Source organism: Poecile atricapillus, chromosome 3, assembly GCF_030490865.1.
Source record: "Poecile atricapillus isolate bPoeAtr1 chromosome 3, bPoeAtr1.hap1, whole genome shotgun sequence".
Lineage (NCBI taxonomy): Eukaryota > Metazoa > Chordata > Aves > Passeriformes > Paridae > Poecile > Poecile atricapillus.
Window position 1 is genome coordinate 106830865 of NC_081251.1, and position 21241 is coordinate 106852105.

A 21241-nucleotide genomic window follows, 5' to 3' on the forward strand; every position below is an offset into this window, starting at 1 on the left:
TGTGTAACCCAGATCTGAAGTATTGGAACTCTCCTGGCTGACAGTCTGTATTTGGAGCATGGTAAATGCAGATGTGGTGCTTAGAGACATGGTCTAGCAGTGGACCTGTTAGTAATGGGTTAACAGTTGGACTCAATGAACTTAGAAGCCTTTTCCAACCTTAATGATTTTATGATTTGAAGGTTGTCATCTTTAAGGGACTAATTTTTGTTTGAATGTTGTCATGCACTCACTGTTGAAGGTTATTCTCCTTGCTGTTCTGTGGGTAAGGTGATGATGGTTCTCCCTGTGCTGATATTTGAGGTAATAAGAGCAACACTGGCTGCTCAATGCTTTTAACATCCACAGGGTTGGTGTGATTCCCAAGTCACTCCTGAACAACAAGGGACCTTCTACAAATGTATTCTAGCATGAATAGTTGCTAATACTCTGGATCTAGTCTTTTATCTTGAGTCAAAAATCAGAGGGCTGCAGCAGAGGTGTATCGTTATATAGAATTATAGAACGGCTTGGGTTGAAAGGGACCTTAGAGATCAATTTGTTCCAACTCCCTGCCCTGGGCAGGGACAACCTGCCCTTCCACTAGGCCAGGTTGCTCCAAGCCCCATTCAATCTGGCCTTAAGCACTTCCAGAGATGGGACAGCCACAGCTACTCTGCATGACTTCTGTTCCAGGGCTTCACCACCCTTGCAGGAAATAATTTCTTCCAAATATCCAACTTAAACCTGCTCTCTGCCAGTTTAAAGCCATTCCTCCTTGTCCCATCACTGCATGCCCATGTCAAAAGTGAAGGCTTTTTATTGCAAATTAATATTTGAGGTGAAAACCACATGAACTTCATAGGGAGCTCGTTGTGGGAGAATATATTCCTGCAGACAAACTACACTCTCACTGCCCTTGTATTTGGTCCTCAAAAAGTAAAAGCTCACTCTTGACCATGAATCAAGAGACAATTAATCCCCTTCTCATCAGACACATGCTGCACTCTGCATGAACTGTGACATAGAAAGTGAGGGAACTCCAACAACAGTTGGAAAAGTTTTTTCCCCCACTACTTTGTTGAAGATGCCATTTGACATCCAAAGATTTGAGTCATTCCCTTGTTCTGCAAGCCATCTGCTTGCAGGAATTTAAAGGGAAAAAGAGTGTTTGCTGGAAATATTGACCTCTACATGACATAAAAACAACTATATTCACCCTAATGTGGAAGATTTCAGGTGAAACTGTCCTTCATGAGGTGAGTTTACTGCCACCTGCATCAATATGACAGAAACTCTTACAGAAAAAGTGACTTTATCTAGAAAGACACATTTAGATGAAAAAAGTGAGAGTAATAGTATTAGGAGAAAGATGTGCTGCTTTCAGTAACCCCTCATTTAACAACAACAACAATTTTAAAACAAAACTGAAAATCTTAGAGAAATGGAGATGGTTATGCAGGAAAACCAGGAACTGACTTGCAGGATCTGCAGAGTATGCAGGAGACAGCAGTGTCTTCTCATCACAAACACAGGTGTGACTTAAAAAATGTGCAAATGTCTTGGAGCAGAGTAAAGGGTTATGAACTTGTGGCGAACTCTGTATTTCCTCTCTTTGTAGGTCTAACTTGGTTGTCAGGAGAAAAGGGCCTGAGCAGCAAGGTATGATTTCTATGAAGATTAAACAGCAGATACTGTCACCTTATTTAGATAACAATAGAAAACCCAAGGGCTCTCGGACAAGTCTGAACTCACAGAGATTTGGATGTACAGGCAGACTTATTTAAAATACATTCTGACAATGTTTAATGATTGTCTTTTTGTAGCTAAAGCTATGAGAAGCATTGTATAGCCCCATGCATTTTCAAAGAGTAAGCTTGAGGATGGGGTGGAAACATCTGCAGAAAATAACAAAGTTTTGTCAATGAAGAGCTTGGGCACTCTGTGAATAAAATCATCTGTTATTTCAGGTCTTGGTTTTGCCCATTTTCTGGTTTGATTAAAAAAATGCAAAGGTGTTACATATCCATCATTATCTAACAGGAGCCTTGTAAGAAATAAAGGTTAGCAGTAGGTTGGTAAGTGGCTTTCTTTGCTGTTCCTCAAGTTACTGGTCATGAAGAACAAAAAAAGTAGCCTTTGACTCATCTCTAAGCCAGCTTTAGAAAGACAAGATTACAGATATGAAACCTCCTAATTAGACCATTTCAGACCAAATTTAGATGTTTCTCATTCAAACAAACCAGCAAAAGTGGATTTTTCTAAGAATTTATAACTCTCTGAGTAGAATTAAACTAGAAAACTAAAAAACAGAAAGAAGAAGCACCAGACTACAGGGTGCTTTAAAGAATGACACAAAAAAAGGAATTAAATTATCTGAATATTCATGACAGATTTTTTTCACACAATTACCTAAGAATTTATAAGTCCAAGGGTCACATCTCTCTCCAACACAATGGTGACAATAAAAACAATTTCCAGCTGCTTATCAGAAGCTTGCTGAAAGGGCTCTGTTTTATCATTTAACAGTTTGCTTACTTTTTGGACAACTTCCCTTTCCCCCTCACCTTTGTGACTCACAGAGCTGGCTGTTGGTGAGCAGAAGTCATTTGAAAAACGATGTGCATTTGTCTATAGGATATTTCTGGGCAACACTCCAACATTTCTTCGAAGCATGCACTTTCCTCATCAGTGTATCACCCAAGATCTGACAGTTTTATTAAAGTGTCTTTTCCTTGCATTTTTTGCTACCTTTGGTACACAGGATGGCCTTTTGAATTTTCAGCAGCTGAGAGTTGGAACGCACTATAAAAGCACTTCAAGCTAACAACCTTTCCACTGCTTGATCTTTTCTGTCACAGATTGGATCAGTCACTGTCCAATAAATGGAGCTGTTATTAGTAATATTATGTCCTTTTCAGTTTTATTTTTTTATTGAACTTTGTAGGAGATGATATTAATTGCTGGACTTGGATGTGAAGTGACGGTAAAGCTCAGGGAGAGACGCAGCGGTGTGTGTGTGTCTTGCTATGGCATCATCTAGTGATGCTACAGCTATAGTTTTAAGCCTTTTTTTCCCTTCTTTCTCATTTATTTGAAAGAATTATCCTTTGGATAACATTCTCTCAAACTTCTTTGCAGTCTCAAAACAAATAATGGGAATGTTGTAGAGCCCTGTTTGGTGAAATTGATGCTCAGGGTAAATTCTCTAAGATACGGACATTTTCTTAGAACTCTCAAGTGGTGGGTACTCAATGTTTGCATCCTCCTCAACTTCTGTTGTATTTATTCCTCTCTATCCTTTCCTTTTTTGTTCCTTCTCTGCTCCCCTTTAATAAACAGATTTTTTTCTTTCTCATTTTGCTTATGTCATCAGGTATCTTTATTTAGACTGCTCTTTCTTCTTGAAATCCCATTAAATTAGTTAGGAATAAAGCGATGTGACTCCTAGAGCTAGCTGGGGTTTTAAAAATGGATAAAACTACTTTAAATATATGCAAAAACAAATTGTATATTAGTAATTGCATTTTGCCCTGCATAAACAATATATAGGAATCATTCAGTATTAAGCAGAAGTGAGGGATGCACAACCCTTGCTTAGCAGTAGCATTGTCATACTAATAGGACTGTAGGGTTTCAGGGAACAGGTTATCTAATTTTCACACAGTATTAAGCACAATGACGCCAAAATTCCCCAGAAATTACCATGGCACAAATAAGTACTCTTAATGACCTATGCATGTTTAAACTTCTTGAGTCCTGTACTTAGTGGACTTGCAGCAGTACCACTGTTAGCTTATTGTAAAGTTTGTTCATTAGTGACTGACTTAGACGATGAATTAGCAAAAGGACATTTCCCCAGAGGAGGCAAGGATGTGTGCTGCTCATAGCATAATTTAGGGGCAACTATGAAGAATTTCAAAGGTAATGCAAGCAGAATGAGGACATTAAAGAACTGGTTTTGATCTCACAATGACATAAGCCAAGTGGAACTCTTCGGAAATACAGAGTCATGTTTAAGGGCATTGCTAGGATGTGAAATGAAGAGTAGGTGTTGAGAGAGGAAAGGAAAGGATGGAGTTAATTGTTTTGTGAACATTGAAACTCCTCTTGAAGAAAGTTGGAGAGACTTTTTGGTGAGAGTAGAACATGTTATCTATCACTTGTGGAGCCAGGTACTGACAGTCCCTCCCTCTTGCTAGCAGCTGTGCACCCATCTCAACACCCAACACTGGTGTTCCCACCCTGGCACAGAGGTGCTTCCTCAATCCTGCTGTCAGCAGAGGGAAGGAAAGAGAAAAAGATCATGTGGGAAATGCTCTCAGTCATATGAGAGAGGGCCTTTGATGGCAAATGCTGTTACATTTATTCTGTCAGAATGGCTAAAATTAGGGAGTATTTATTATCTGTACACTGGGAGAGCCCTTGAAAAAAAGCTTTAATCTGCTCCAGACATACTGTTTGAATCTTATATGTGGCTGCAGCAGTGCTTAGCATGATTAGGTATAAAATTTGTATTGAAGAGGTTACGTTCAATAAAGAGAGAAAAGGAAAGAGATGATCTAAAAAGACAGAAAATCGAGGGGAGTAAACATAGAACATGTAATGAATTTCCTAAAAGTCTGACATTTCCATCACATTCTTTTGATGCATACTTAGGAAAGTTTATCGCAGTATTCACATCTTTCTAATTAGATGGAACAAGCCAGATGATTAGAGCCGTGAAAAAAACATCAAAAGGTTCACACAACTTTTTATATAATTAGAAGGGAATTTTCATAACCCCTAAAAGCAGGATTTAATTGTGTAATTTAACATACAATTTAAATATCAAGATCAAACTAGCAGGGCAAGTGACTTAATGGGATAAATGATATTAACATCTAGTGTCAAAGCTTAATTTAAACAACAGAATGTCTTCATTATGCAAAAGAGTCAAGCAAACGAATCGTTCAAAGGGCCTTTTTTTCAACAAGCCCTTTCCTATTGTTTCTTTGAAAACAATGAAATCAGCTGTGGAGCAGCAACATGCTGAGAGACTGGGAGAGCACGACTGGCTTTGTCCATCTGACCTCACTGTGACATTGTGGTGCAAGATCTTATAAAACAAGAACCTCCTGCAGTGCTCACACAGAGGACCTTTTAAGAGCTGGTTAATTTTACTTTTGTAGCTAATTAAATGGGAGGGGGCAGAGAGTGCATGAAATGTTAAAACCCTTGTGTTGATGCTGCTGAGCTTTGTTGTTTTAAAAGTACCAGCAGAAGCGTTCATAATTTGTCACTTTTCACAAAACCCCAAGAGACAAACTAAGAGCATTCAGGATCCCCAGGACATGGACAGCTCTTGTGTCCAGGACTCAGCAGTTGAACTTAAAGGAACAGATTAGAAATGTATAAGCTTATTAGAGTGAAAGATGACATTCACCCACATCAGGTCAGATGAAGAAAGGGAAAGTTTAAAACCATACACAGTAATTCCTAGAAAATTAAGAACAGCCTGTAGGCCATGCTGGGGAAAATGTCAGTGACTCTGAAGATACTCAGTTCCTACTGATGAGTTTCATGATGGCAAAAGTAGAACAGCTCTGTCTTCAGTATGTGTCCAAGACTGCAAATGTCCTGGAACTGTTTTAATGTGTGCAAAAGCTGACAAATAATATCCTCCAACAGTCTCTATCTCCTGAAACAACTCACCATGAACAGGTCCCGAGCACCGATATCAACAGCAAGCAGAAATGCTTTTTCAAACCTCTGATACCTGAAAGAAAAAGGAAACACATCAGTTGCTGAGGTTAATTTAAGAGCTGCATCATTTTCAAGATTTTTGTTCATGTGTACAAAGTCCTTCAATGCTCACCAAAAGTGATGCCAAAGCTTTATTGGGGAAACTTGATATGCTCATAGTCAGACTGCAGAACTGTGAGGGAGGACAGTGACTACCCTCAACCTTTGTCATTGTTTAAAATCTTCACCAAGTGGTTCAGTGTTGAGTCCCATCAGATCTGGTTGAATCTGAAGATCCTAACAAACCCATCCTTTACAAAGATAGCAACCACAACATAGATAAACAGTATCCCCAGCAATGCTGGTAGGAACCTCAAAATCCTCTACAGAAAATGCTAATCTCAAATTTCACATTACTTCAAAGGTCCCTGTAGAAGTTTGCACCGAGTTTTGTCCTTGCAGACCCCTCAATACAGCTCTCTGAAGATGCTAAACCAGTAGAGCCATGAATCCTTAGGGACTAAAAGAGTGATATTGTTTTGTCTTGCAACTACCTTAGCCCAGTTTTAGCACAGACTCCTGAGAGTTTTCTGAGATCCTACAGTGAAAAAGATTGCATCAATGAAGTAAAATTAGCAGGAAAAGAGCAAAATCACAAGTGAAAATTAGGTGTGCTGTAGAAGGCACTGCCTTCTGCATCACCCAGAGATGCAGTAGAGTAGGAAGGGGGCAGCATGAATGTGGAATTTCACCTTTAAGGACCATTCCTTTGGAGGGCTGAGGCCATGCCTTGATATCCACAGCTTCTTCTATTTGTGGCAACAGACTGACCCCTTCATCCTACCCAGACACCACACACCATCTCCTGGGAGTTACAGCAAATACCCACACAGAATAGAGGGACTAGGCAAGGGTGTGAATATCCCAATCCTTGGGAATTCCATAGAAGCAGGAGGACACAAGCCATCCATCAGAAGCTTTCTGAGGACGTGTGCAACATTGTGTTGGCAAATGCTAATCCAAATGGAAAATTCTGCATTGGGCTAATGTCTCTCTTACACTAGGTGTGGATAACCATTATGTGACACTGTATTATGAGAAAGTGATTCTATCTGTACACATTTTCCTCTATTGCACATTTTTAACTGTTTAAAATTAGCTAGATTTGGTGATTATTTATAGAAATGCAAATACCCCGATTTTATTTCAGTTGGGAGGTAAAAGATTGATTCCATACAGAACAATTTTGTATTTGTCCCATTACGAAGTGGGTACATTTTCCCCCTCTCTACCTGTTAAAAATTTCAACAATGGATCAGTTGTGGACACTTGAGGTTTAGAAGGAGATAACTTCTTTGTCCCAGTTGGGAAAAGACACACTTGTGATTGCTCAGGGTTAGAAAGGTGTCGGCTGTGCTTGTCAGATGAATATTGTCAGACAGCAATGCATGGATGCCAGAATTTGTACAGCTCTGTACCTTGGTGGTGTCATAGGAAACAGTGGGCAGTGCAGCAGCTCCTCCTCAGGCCAGTGTGAACAAGAGGAAAGATGGGAATCCTCCTTTGCCTGGGTGGGTAAAGTAATCCCATATGATGCACCACACCGGGATTCCTGTTCCCGGCCAAAGCCTCAGCGGTTTCCTGGCTCCCTCCTGTTACAGCCTTATCACTCTCCTCTCTCTACCACACACTTGGAATGATTCATCAGATTGCAAGATAGAACCAGAGAGGACTTTTCCTCAAGGAATAACATTCGTGACAAGAAGGCATAATATGTTAGCTTAAGTAGAAAAGGAAATGCACTCTCCAGGTGAGGTTCCTAAGAGCTGGAGTGGGGAGCCCTTCCCTCCCTAAAGCTAATCTCCCCGCTGTGCCTTCCAAGTACTAATTTGCAGCCCTCCTCACAGAACCAGTTTAAGGGAGGGGAAGAGATAAATTAAAATTAACCTTTTGATCACCAGGGAACAGGCAGTGCACCCCCACCTTTTCATGCCTGTCTGTCTATCTGAAGCTTTTCAAAATGATTCCTATGCTGGATTTTCCATCAAAATACATTGTTTCGCAGTGATGCTTTTGAAGCTATGCTTTAATTAAGTACCTGTTAAAATATGTGTATCTTTAACAGATATCATGTTTATATTTTTTCCTGGCATATTTTTATTTTCCATTATGGATTAAATACACATTCTTAGTACTTAAAGGGGATATTGGAACTGAACAGAAAGCAGCTGTGTGACTGGCTAAAAAGAATGTCTGTATCATTATTTGGTATTTCCAAAGTTATCACTATACAGACTATTTGAATGACATTTGCTTTAGCCAAGGAAAAAAAATGCCAGCAACCAAAAAATATAAAATAACTTTCTCATTTGATTGACTTGCAAAACAGAAACATGGCCTTGAGCTGTAATTTCTTTGCAGTTTCACAAAGATTTCAATTATTTTTCCTTTAATCAACATACATACTTCAGTCTCATTATGGCCCCTATTCATAAAAGTGTGATGTTAACTCATTATTTTCAGTTCTGTACTAAGGAAAAAAACTAAAAAAATAGACTATCTAAGGAATGCTCTTCACAAACCAAGAGTGTTGCAAATAACAATCACAGTTACTTCATAATTTATTATAAATTGAATTGCCTTAAAAGAAGGCAGATGTTACAAAGAAGAGTGACAAGTTTGCTTTACTTAGGCCAACAGTATTCAGTTAAGGAATACAGTTAAATCAGTCAGGAATATCCAGCATTTTTTAACCTAACTTTACTAGAAGATACTTGTTATTCTGAAACCCTTAGTTATTAAAGTTTTGTTGGTTTTAATGTACAGAAACCATTAGAGAGAGGTCTATATAGCATGAGACCAACCTTAAGTTAATAATATCTGTTTTATATGCATGTTTTATCATAGGAAGACCTCTTACTGTTGTTAGCACACCCACTTAATAGTTTATCAGCACCTCAAACAAACAAAATACCCCCAAGTAAAATGCTCCCCCTTTTGTTCTTGTGCCACAGTCACCAGGTACAACATTTGCTCTCTAAAATGGAATCTCTGGGGCCCTGGTGTTGAACAGTGTCTTCCCACGCCTTCCTCCACCTTGCCCCTTATTGCTTGGTTCACAGCAACTCCAGCAATCTAGACTTACATGAGTCTTGAAAAAGAGAGATAAGGAAATCCACCTGCAAACCATGAAGTTCAGCCACTTGTTTGGTCAAAGTGACAGGCAATAAAAATATGACCTTCAAGATTAGAACCCTGAAACTGCAATTAACTGTGTAGGACACATAGGAAAACATTTCCTTGCAAGCCATTTAGTAGATACAACATTAACTTCAAATTCTTATATATAAAAAAAAAAATACTGTTATTATATGCATTCTAAAAAAGTGTAAAAAAATTTCTGTTAGTATGGGCAAGGAAATTAAGGGGAAATGTGAATAATATAACAATGGGCATGTAGGTCAAAAATAGTCAAGGTAGAGAGGAATCCAGACTTGCTTTCCATGGTGAAGTGACAAATGTGCTGCCTGCCTGTATTTTGGGAATATGACTTAACTGAAAATATTCCAGGAAATAATTTTATTTTAAAATAAAATCTATAAGTAATAAAAAAAAAAATGAAATGTTATCTGCAACTTCAGAAAGGATATTGTGTTCACTGGCATAAATAATAAGAGAATTAAATGCCTGGGATTTCCTTCTGTTGGATGTTCAGAAATAAAGTAATTGGAAATATTGTTGATCAAAAAAATGTGTCTGGATTGCAGTCTGCAGAGAAGGGGAAAGAAGTATCTGGTTTTTAGAAAATGTTCCACAAACGTATAAAAAGGCAATTTTTTTTCATCTGTATTCCACAACTCCTAAATTGAATATGGTCACTTAAAGATAGAGATACATTTTTCAGACTGAAAATGGTCAACTTGAAAACACTTGTAATATTTAGCCATAATATTAAAGTGTCTCAAAAGACCTCCAAGAACTAGGAAAATGAAAAAAAAATCATGTGGAGGGAGGAGGAAAGGAAGGGAAGGGAGAGGGAGCTCATGCAGGCAAGCAATATAGTGCAGAAAAGGTGGAAACATTTCTTTAGGGACTAGTTACAACCAACAAGCCTTCTTAGACATGCTCATCGACCATGTAAGCATATTCCTTGTGCTGGGCTGATAAAGGAGGGCTGCAGCAGTTTTTTTCCTTGTCTTCAATAAGAGTACACAACATTTAGAAAATAATCTGCAGGGGAAGAGCTGTGTCACAAATAACATTTATAAGGCAATTTTTTTTAATGGAAGAAATTTCAGAGTCCTCCTCATCTCACAGTCCAATCAAGAGTGATATGCATTCAAAAAGTGGATATTAAATATGCACTGAGCAAACAGAACAGGAAAAAATGAATATTGAAATAATTTACATGTAATCAAACTACACTGAAATTAAGTTTTAATTGTTCAGTATTCCATGATGCATATGCAGATTTTAAAGTATTCAGAATATCAATCAAGTGTTTACTTACATCAAGCAATTGTATTTAAGCATACAAAACAGATGATGAAAATATGTTCAATCAGCTACAGCTCCCAACATTTACTGCTGGGTTTACATGATCACTTTTAATTCAGTTATTTCATTTAATATTTCAATTTAATAGCTCATTCTTTCATTCAATTTCTAGGCATCTTGCCCATTTCTTAAACACAATAATAATAATTATTCATAAAAGGCGCTGTTTCCTCATAAATTCTCATATCAGCAATTTTTGGAACAGAAATGGTTTTCATGCTTTTTTCCCCCTTAAAATATGTTGTTATTATCTGAAATATTTTCCTTTTAAATTAGACAATATTCACATAAAGAATAACATCTGCAAAATGACTCTGAACCCCGTTCTGTTGGAATTCTGAGCCAGAATAATTACAGATTATCAGGTTAAAGAACCTAAAAAGTGTGTGGCTAGGTTGCTAAGTGGTTGATTTAAATGGGGACAGATTAGTTTTTCACCAAGTGTTGAACACAACACCACTGATTTTGGCATGTAGCTGTATGTCAGCTTCAGAGCCCATTTAAAAAAACAGGGCTAAAAGGACTTACATGTTTCACAGGAAAAATTCTCATGTGCAATGACATGACATTAAAATGACAACCCTGAAATCCTACTGACCTCCAAGGAGATACTTTAATGCAAAATTTCAATAAATTCTGAAGATTTAGATTGCTGTGTATGTATTGTATGTAAAGTACAGCATTAGTCAAAGATTTATATCCTGCATTTTATATTGAATGCTGAACAAGTGGAACTTAAGAGCTCCTGGAGAGGAATAAATACATCAAGATCTCATATTTCTTCAAAAAAACCCAGTTAAACAATCAAAAAAGCTCACTTTAAGCAAAAGACAACCAAAACCTGAAATGATTTTACCTAAATGAGTTCAGTAGAACACCCTACTTTAAATAAGGCAGTTGTCGAAAATTGAGTGCAGCCTGAAGACCAGGAGCTCTCCAAAGAACCTATTTTATGCTTCTTCAGGCTCAGCACAGTAACTCTTTTTATTCCCAAGGTACCCTGCCAAAACATGCTCCAGAGAACACTGTCCTTCTCCCAGCAGGGCATCCATGGTCCCCTCCCAACAAAGGTTTGAACAAGAGGCCATGTGGACCATGCTTGGTGTTCAGCGGCGCGTGTCTTGATTGGCAGAACTTCTATCTGCTGAACTTTCACTGTAGCTTTTTGGGACACAGATAACCTCCTGCATTCTATTTAACCCCAAGTGGTTGCTGATTTTCACAAAACTTGCAGGCATTTGCTTATTTCTGAGACTTCTACCCTCTGTTAAATTGGTTGAGATTCCTCAATGATTCTGAAAGTTCGTAGAGAAGTGGCAGAAGGATCAGTGGAGGCATTGGAAAGCTCCACCCTCTGAGATGCCAGCAGTATTATTTTGCCAACCTCCTGCTATTATAGCACTATGTTTTAGATTATGAGCTCCTTTGAACAGGACACACAAACCTCTGAGGAGAGTTCACAGCCTTGTTACCTTCTAAGATACCGACGAAGAGAAAGTGCTGCAGAGCACACCAAAGGCTAATGGAGAAACAGCCACTGGGTCTATGTGTGTGTGAGTCAAGGGGATAATCTCCTAAATTGTATCCTAAATTGTATTTTAGATGCAGGAGCTCTAAAGGTTGTCCAGGTATAATCTATACATCCCTTCAGGCCCAGATTTAGCAAAGCATTAATGTATGGGTTTATGACCTATAATTTTCCATGGGCCCGAAATATGGGCATGTTAAGTGAAGTGATGTATTTGTGGCCTGAGTGACTTGTTTAAAAAGAAATCCCTTATGGAACCTTTCAAAGGTCATACACAAATAAGTCTCAGGTAAAGTCAGTAAATAACCATGAGAAAATAGAGTACACAAATACAAAAATATAAGTATCTCAAGGCACCCAAAATTTCTGTCACTTGAAAGATACTCTCAGGTTACATATCTCTGACCTAAAGGAAGTCCACCCATAACTTCATAGATTGTTGGGCGTAGAACTGAATGCCCTTCACATCAAAGGGTACCCTCTGGTTTGAAGCAAGAAAGCAAACAAGCAAACCAAATTAAAAAAATAGGAAGAAAGAGAAAGCTAATAAGGGAAGCCAGACAGTATGACTCTCTGGCCAGAGAAAGCCCTTGAGGGCTCTAACTGGCTGTGAATCTTGAGGTTGTTCCCAAACCAACCATAAAAAAAGTTAATAATCTTACCATGTGATTTCTATCTTCTAGGCTGAAATTCTGCTCTAGGAAACCAATACCTATTACTGTGTGAAATAGTTCAGGTGACTGCCTCATGTACTTCTTCTCAGGAGAGAATTTTGAGTCAGATTTTCAAGTGAACTAAGTTATTTTTTGAACCAAGTAGTTTAATTATAAGGGATCATTTAAACCTTTAAAATACATACTTAGCAAGAAATAGTTTAGATGTATGAAATATTCTAGAAAAAGCTGTGGGTCTAGGTATAACGAAAGATATGTCATTTATTTGTTGAACTTGGCTCAAATTAATTATAAACCAGCACAGCTGTAACACTCTGGAAGTGCCTCATACCTACACTTCAGAAAAATTTGTTTAAAGATCCTGATTCTATGAACCTTTATGTCACACATTGTCCATGTGATGCTGGTTTATCATTAATTTGAGCAAAGTTCAACAAATAAATGGCATATCTTTCATTATACCTAAACCCACAGCTGGTCATCACGTTGGCTTGTGTTCTTGCAAGATGGGCCACTGAAGAGTATGACTCAAGCCCCTTCCTAGTGTGAATAAGAATTCTTCCATATCTGTCAAGTGCTCTGAAATTTTCCAGAGCAGGTGTCATAAAAGTCTGGATAACATAAATTTATTACTATCATAAAATATTATTACATACATTGAAACTATTACAATTTGTATCTTTTTCAACCAGATCCTGTCTTTTTCTGCAATCTGTACTTCCTTTCAATTTCCTACACTCCTTATTTCCTTTTTCATACTCATTTTCCTTCAAGAGAACATATTTTGTTGCCATAGCAAGTATTTCCCTACCTTTCAATTTTATCATCGTGGCTTTCCTTCAGGTTTCTCTAAGCTGCAACCAACACCCACCCAGCAAACAGAGGCTTTCCCCACCCCCAAACCTCTTCATTCCTCCAACCTCTCACTACTTAGTAACTTCTCAACAGCATATCTTTATCTTTAAATACAGACACACTCTAACATACTCTTCCAAAGTACTCTGGGCTAAAAACAGGTGTTAATTAAAAATGCTGATAAGACTCAGTGACACCTGTTGTTCCACATTTATTTTACTCAACCCTGTCTGTTAAATCCTAGCCTTTATTGCATTAATTCGCTTCTGCTTTTCTTCTTTTCCAGCTTTATCCCTCTCACTCTGGTGATCATGTAAACTTAACAGTATGTCTTGAAAGCTGGATTTTATTGAGCAAACATATCAGCATGTCTACACACTAAAGACAGCTATATAACAGAGGCCCAGTATCATCGCTGTGGTTAAGGATGAGTTGCTGCCTCTATAATAAATCCCTATTGTATACGTGTGATATCTCTGCAATTTTGAGCTGCAGCAGATGGAAATTTGGTATTAAAGTTAAGATGAACAGGCCCTTTCCCTCCTTGGCTTTCTATGAGGTACAGGGCCAATTCTCCCTCATGCCTGACGTTGGATAAGATGTGCTTTTTTAGCGCTAAGACTTCTTGGAGAAAATATATTTGCTCCATATTTTCTAAAGCTGGCTGCCTAAAGATAAATATCTACTTACAGAATCATGGTGCAGGGCCAAGTTTTGAATCACTTCCTGAGTTATGGTTCCATTAGGGTATATTTACCTTTTCCATCTCTGTTTGTCAATATCCAAATTATTTCTTTATAATAAAAAATGCAGTGGTAATGCTCATACATTTCCCACACGTAACAGCTCCATTACAGCAAATACAGCCACAGAAGAGACAGACAAAATATTGTCTGGAACTTTGTGTGAATTTTGGCACATTTTTGAGGGAGCAAATGGGAAACTATTGAGTTTGATGTGCTTTTTCTGCACAGCACCATGCCCAGAACATAAAACATAGGAACAGCCTTTTGCTGGGACTGAAGGCACTCCTGACCTAATCCCTTGCCATTAGCTAGGAGAGAATATTAGAACAGGGCAAGCATATGGAGATACTTCCCTAAGTAGTCTTATAGTCTCCAACAATTTCTGGTTCAGGGATTTGCTGAGCCAGAGGTGGTTTCCAGGCTGGTGTTCCTCAGTGAATTCCTCTTCTCTGAGCCTTGCCTTTGAACTCACATACAATTTTATCATCCACAACATCCTGTGGTAAGGAGGTTCATATTTTAATTATACATTATGTGAAGAATCACTATATTTTTAAACGACCACATGTTAGCTTTGTTTGATGACCTCTATTTTTTGTATTAGAAGAAGCAGTGAGCAGTCATTTACTGTGCTATTTCTCCCTAACACTCACAATTTAATAGATCTCTATCTCTGCTGCCTCCTCTTTAGGTCGAGGAGTTCTAGTCTATTTAGCCATTCCTTTCACTAAAGCTGTTTCATGCCTTTAATCATCCTGGCTGCCCTTCCTAAACCTTTTTGAGTTCTACTATATCCTTTTACAGATTATGAGACTCCAAAACTACACACAAAATGCAGGTGAACTGAAGTTCACTATTTTCTTACCTAGTAAGAATTCCTAGTTTGCAATGTGCTTTTTGTACTTCTGCTGAACAGTACACTGAGTATTTTATAGCTGTAGAGTTATAGGACCAAATTCTTCTTTCAGAATGATGTTGAGCTCAGATTGCATCAAGTTACACATGAAGATTGGCATCACACACCACTGTGTACGAAGTGATTCACTCTGAATTTATTTACATTTTAGCTTCAATTTTGACACCATGTCACTGCATCCTGTGAAGCCCTTTTGCTGTTCTTCACAGCAGGTCCTTTCTTTACCAGTGTTAATAATTTAGTGTCATTAGCAAATAGCAGCTCACTATCTGCTCCTTTGCCAGGCTACTTATAAGTATAGATGTGCTATGCTTATAGTTTCCATTGGTGACCTCCAGGACAACTGACCACTTACTCTTACTCTGTTTCTTACCTTTTAATTAATTACTTATCTATGAAAGGGAAGCTTTCCTCTAATCCTGTCGCAGCTTAGTTTCTTTAAGACATATTGGTGGGAGATGTTCCAAAAAGGTCTTCAATGGTCAAACTTTCATCAGTAGCAGCTGGATAGCCATTACTCACATGATTGCTGACATCAAAGAATTTGGAGTTTTGAGACATGACTTGCCTTTACAGAAATCCTGCTGACTCTCCCCCAATAAGTTATTTGTCTGCATGTTCACACATTTTTAAAATATATTTTCTACTAATTTCACTGGTACAGAGGCTGGACTTACAGGGCATAGCTCTCCAAGGTCTCTCCAGACTGTTTTTAAAATTGACTTAATATTTTCCCTGTTTCCGTCCTCAGGTGCTAAGGTCATTCTAAATGTGAGGTTACACACCACAGTGAGCATTTCAGATCTTTTATCCTTTACTACCTTTAGAAATTTTGAATTAATTTTACCTAGTGCTGATCTCTAGTTGATACTTCGGCACTTAGCAGTGTAAACATTCAAGAAACATTCCCTCCTATCTTGGCCAACTAGTCAAAAGGAGATTTTTAAAGAGATCTGCATACCTGTCTGATTTTTGTATCTTTTTGTGAACCTTCCTTGATATATTTTTTTTTAGTCTATGTGCCTCTCTCATTCTATTACAGAAACTATCTGAGCATCTAAGATCTTTCTGTTAACTGGCCAGTAATAATGTGATACAGGAGCTAGACATTTACAGTGCAAATCATTCCATTTATCTTCAAACAGCTTACCTTTACATGGCTAATTTAAGCTAATTAGGTAGGCTCCTTTTGTAGTTAATTGATAGGGATAGGCACTGACGTTTGACTCTTCACGCTTATCTGAGATATCTCCCTTCAATGGGATTACTCATCCTTTGGGTGCCCATGTCTTCATCCTAACTACAGAGGAAGCTCAGATGAGCATGTAGGACACATAAATTCCACATTATTAAGGCATGAGAGGTGCACCCCCAAGACACTACATCCAGTTATTGGACAAATGACTATTGCTGACTTTTTTCTAAATTTTCCTTCTGGTGTTCTTTCCTTCACAGGCTCTTGGGTTCTGAAGAACCATAAAAGGCAGATCTGCATTTGAAGACAGAAAGCCTAGGGCTGCCTGACTATTCAGTTAGCTATTCCTGCAGGGCACTGGATGGAAATGGGAGGAAAGTCAGAAAAAAAGGCTGAGGGAGTGAGAGAAAACTGATCTGATGAGCTGAGTTCACAATAGAATATTGCCAGATGGTCGACACACAGTAAAGGGAAGTGTAATGGTGGGGCTCAGGAAGACTTTGAAGATGAATGGAGAAAAAGTGTCTTGGTAAAGAGATGAGACATTAATTGATCTGGAAAGGCATCAAAGAAAAAAAATTTAAATTCAGTTCTCGGTCAAGACCTCAAATTAGAGATTTTTGAATATCACTCTAAAAGAAGATGCTATTAGTGACTAGGTGGAGTTGATGGAGAGGGAGAAACTGATGACCTGGGAAGGCTGAGGCTGACTTAGAACAGCTGCTCAAGGGGGAAGATATGTTGCTAAGAACTAATTTTTGAGGGTTTTGTCCATGAATATTTGCATTGTTTCTGCACTCAGTGTATGTCCAAAGCCCTTAAGATTTCAGGGAAATTGCACAGCTGGTACAGCAGGAAAAAGCCACCTTACAAGGGCAGATTATCAGTTACACAACACAACAGTGGTCTCAATGTGGGCTCAGCTTCTGAAAGTAGCAATATCAAAGTCAGATTAACCAGCATGTGGGAATAGATTTGGCACAAACAACATCAGTCCAGTGTAGCTATTTCATGTTCCTTTTTTCTAGTGCAGTCCCATGGGTGGGGACGTAGCAGAGAACTGGATGACTTCTGGCACTCTGGGCAACCAAACTGCCTCTGTTGGTGGCTGTGCAAAGTGGCTCCAGTTTACAGCAGCTCTGGGACTGCTCTAAGTGTGTGTAAGGGACCATTCTTCCCACTCTCCAAGCAATGTCTCTCCCATTAAGTTGAGCAACAAACCTTGCCCAAATCTCTGACAGTTATTTGTCATGGTTTATCTTCATGGCATTTTGTTCTCAAGCAATTATGACATGTAAATCGTTGTCCCCCCCAACCCAATATTTTGCTCATTATTTCTTACATTGTAATCATTGCTAGAGAATTAAATCCTAGAGCCATTCCTGTAGCATCAAAGTACCTGACTAAAATTGAAAACTGTGTTGGAGCTGGTTTACAAAAAGAAATCATTAACAACATAGGACTGAAGCAAAGACAGTCTAAACTTTTTATGAGATCTTTAACCTCTTTAATTGCAAAAATAACCTAGTTCCATTAAATAGGTGCCTTTATTTCTTGTTTTTAAAACAGGTCAAGAAGCGTGACCAGGGGAATCTTTTTGTGTGTAGTTCCATCACAGCAATATAAATTCTCATTTATCAGTGCTCTGGTAATATGAAAACCTTTGGTTTTGATCGTTTTTCAAAAGATGACAAAAAATGACTCTTCAAAGTTCTCTCCAGAAGGTGCTACTTTAGTGAAAATGCTATTACTGAACTTAATCCTATAGAGATGAATTCTGTTCATGTGGCCACCATAGAGAACCTGACTGCCACCAATGGTCATTTTATCTGAAGGCATATTTTAATGCCTAATAGGTTACCTTATGAATATAAAAGACATTCTTAGTCCTGAATCATGTAACCATTACTGTTTATACATATTTTGTGACACACTATGTACTAATATAATTATAGATTCTACTTCTAGGGTGCTCTTAAAAAGGATCATAAAAGCTCTTTGCTCACTCTGTCTCTCAGTTCCATACAGTTGGCAGCAGACAGGATTGGGAACTGCTCCTATGGAGCTGTGACATTTTTTCACCTTTGATTTAGGGTCCTATTTAGGATGGAAATACTCACAGTGAATATCTACTTTGGAGATTGCAGTGTAGTGATACGGGAACCTGCTTACCAAGGGGTAGTTAGTACTGCATTAGTGATGTACCTGCAGGGCAAAAGAGCTTTATTTTAGCTTTTCAAAGGCTGTCTTGGACTTAAGTGATAACTGTGTCCAGGCATCATGTCTTGTAGTATAGCAGTGCACTTCAGAACTCTTGAATAGTGAAGTGATTCATAAAGATCAGTGGTGGCTGGAAGGAGGTCTCCCCTGATGCTAATGGCCACTTACCTTCTCATCTTCTTTAAGTGTGTTTATTTACAGAGGAGCCCTATCAAGTCCTGTGTGCAAAGTCATATCACTTGATGAATGTTCTGCCCAATATGAAGATAATTTTTTGCATTTACCCAGTCACATCTTACATGGAACACTGTGAAGAGTAAAACACTTCTGAGATTTGTAAAGGAGTGGAAAAAGCAAAAGTAAAAACATGGTGGAGGTTCTCATTTTTGGATTCATACAAAGGAGACTCTTTCATGAATCCATCCAAAATTCTACCAATGAATGTGATCAGAGTTGAACTTTTCTCTTGAAAGATGAAAAAGCACTATGTTTTATATGTTTTATAGCAAAGCTTTGCTTTGTAGATAAACATATTTGTACTGTGGGGAAAAAAACCAAATTACATTCTCTTAATGAAATTATCAGATTGAAATGTGCAAGTGGTTTTGAATCTTACTAGTTTTCCATGTAGAAAAAAAAAAGGAAAAACAATCCTTAAACTGGGTATTCACAAACACAAAAACAGAATTACAAAGCAGGAAGGGGCACAGAAGAACCGCAGAACTGTGTCTGCATCTTAATTCTGCAACTCCTGTGCTGCATTTCACACTTTACTTTCTAGCCCCCCGCTCAAAAAACGGAACACAACAAAGCAGGCGCGTGTTTGTGCCTGTGTGTCTGTGTCAAACAAACAAGATAATTTCACGCATTAGAAAATATGACAAATACAATTTACAAATGCTTGATCAGAGTGAAGCAAAGCCATGAGTCAGCGATGCTGCAGTTAACGAGTGAAGAATTGTTCCATCCCATTCCATGTTCCGTACACGGCTACATGAGGCTGTGAGACAGAGGCAGGAGGTGGTGCAGCCACTCCCCCATCACACCAATACACATAGCAAAAGGGTGGGGGCAGGGAGGTTACAGCTCCCCAAGGCTTCCCAATAAATCCACCTCTGCTCAACATTTTACATAATGATATAATGCGTTATATTATTATAAGCAGTGACATCATAATAAAATACCAGAGTGCTACTGAAGTGGCAAGGAACACCTAAGATACATTTCTGTACTTGTAATTCAGTTCCTGTATTTTTTAATTATAGATAAGGATTTAGAGTGAAAATAATTATTCATTCCATAAATACTGTTGTAATGGATCCCTGGCATATAATTAAGAGGCCTTTAATTTTAATTTTGTATACTGAATGCTTGTTTTTGGAGGTATTCCATATTTTACATTCAGGGCCTATACCTGCAAAGCTCTAAGCTTCTATTTTAGTGGAAGCTGAAGATGATGTGTGGTTTGCAAATTTAAGAACTTAGCTTTTATAATGATGGATACAAATAACATGGCTGAGTCCAATATATTGCAAAGAATTTTCCTTCCTTCTAATTGTGATCTGTTTCAATTGTGCTGTCAGTGTTTCTTTGCCCATCTCAGCTTGGATGGAGCATCTTCTTTCTAAAGTGCCCTCATGCCTAAAGAGAGAATCTGCAATCACAGAATTCAGCATTTTCTAGAAAATTACCTCACCAATGGCAGAAAAATAGACAGCCTATAATCTCCCTGATAATGTGAAAATGGATGTTATTTGCAACTGAGCATACAACCTTTTGGCCTAAAATAAAGAGTAAAATCACTGTCACATGATTTTTACTTGGTGAAGATAGCCCTTTTGAAAAGGTAACTGTATTTCTCAATCCTAGTAAATACAGACACATCTTTAAAAGTACAACAAGAAATGGCACTTTTTTGGCAGACTCAGCAGGCAGGTCAAAGACTGTCTCAGCATGTAGAATGAATTAATATTTCTCTCCCGTGAGCTGGTCCTTCTAAAAAGGCTTAAGGCAGATTGGTGGGGTATTCAAAGGAGAGGGGGGTGAAAACTTCTGTTTATATGAACATTTTTCAGATTTAGATCTCAAAACATTGAAGTGTTTTAATGTTTTAATCTTGTATGAAAGACTCCGCCCTTCCCTGTCCATCCCTGATGTGTCTGGTCTCCTCTACAGCTCACCACACACATCCTAAACTGTCTTCCCTCATTTGGCTCTGTGCTGCCACTCTGCCCATCTTGCAGGACACTGTACATTCCCACACCTGCCTTCAGACCTTTGAACCCAACAACTCGTCTTTTACTCATGTTCCTAACCCACTTCCCTACTCTTCCTACCAAAGTTCTGAGTTCTTCCTAGTTCCTTATCTTCCAGGTTTAACTTCTGTGAATCTGCTGCTTGCTCTTTCTGAAGTCCAAAGGAACTGCAGAAGGCCCTACTCTATGCCAAGAAATACTTTTTGAATATCAGCTACAATTTAACTGCACATAATTTAGAAACACTATACTTCCTCCACTTCTTGCTGAAATAGGGTACCAAATTATCACTTTGCTTTTGTCTCCTCATGCTCACAAGAAAGTAATAAATGACCCCTAATGCTGCATCAAGTTTACAATCTCAGTTTACAGGGCTTCTGCAACCAAGTCTTCTGATTTGGTCATGCAGACACATCTGTTGTAATCAAAAAGAATCACTCTGAAGATTAGCCATTTGTAACTAGCCTGCAAGTGCTAAATAAAAAAGGGTAAAAAAGGGAATAAATCAGAGACTAGAATCATTGAAACATCAAATATCCTGAGTTGGAATGGATCCACAAGGATCATCAAAATCCAACTCCTGGCCCTGTAC

General features: G+C 38.3%; 1 protein-coding gene across 4 annotated transcripts in view; it reads right to left on the minus strand.

The window, feature by feature from the left end:
* WDPCP (WD repeat containing planar cell polarity effector) overlaps positions 1 to 21241 on the minus strand; it is a 147911-nt gene that overhangs the window by 39877 nt on the left and 86793 nt on the right. For all 4 annotated transcript variants that reach the window (XM_058834204.1, XM_058834206.1, XM_058834207.1 and 1 more), the window contains exon 13: positions 5674 to 5737. In XM_058834204.1, the coding sequence (XP_058690187.1) occupies positions 5674 to 5737 (64 nt within the window). The remainder of the gene's footprint in view (positions 1 to 5673; positions 5738 to 21241) is intronic.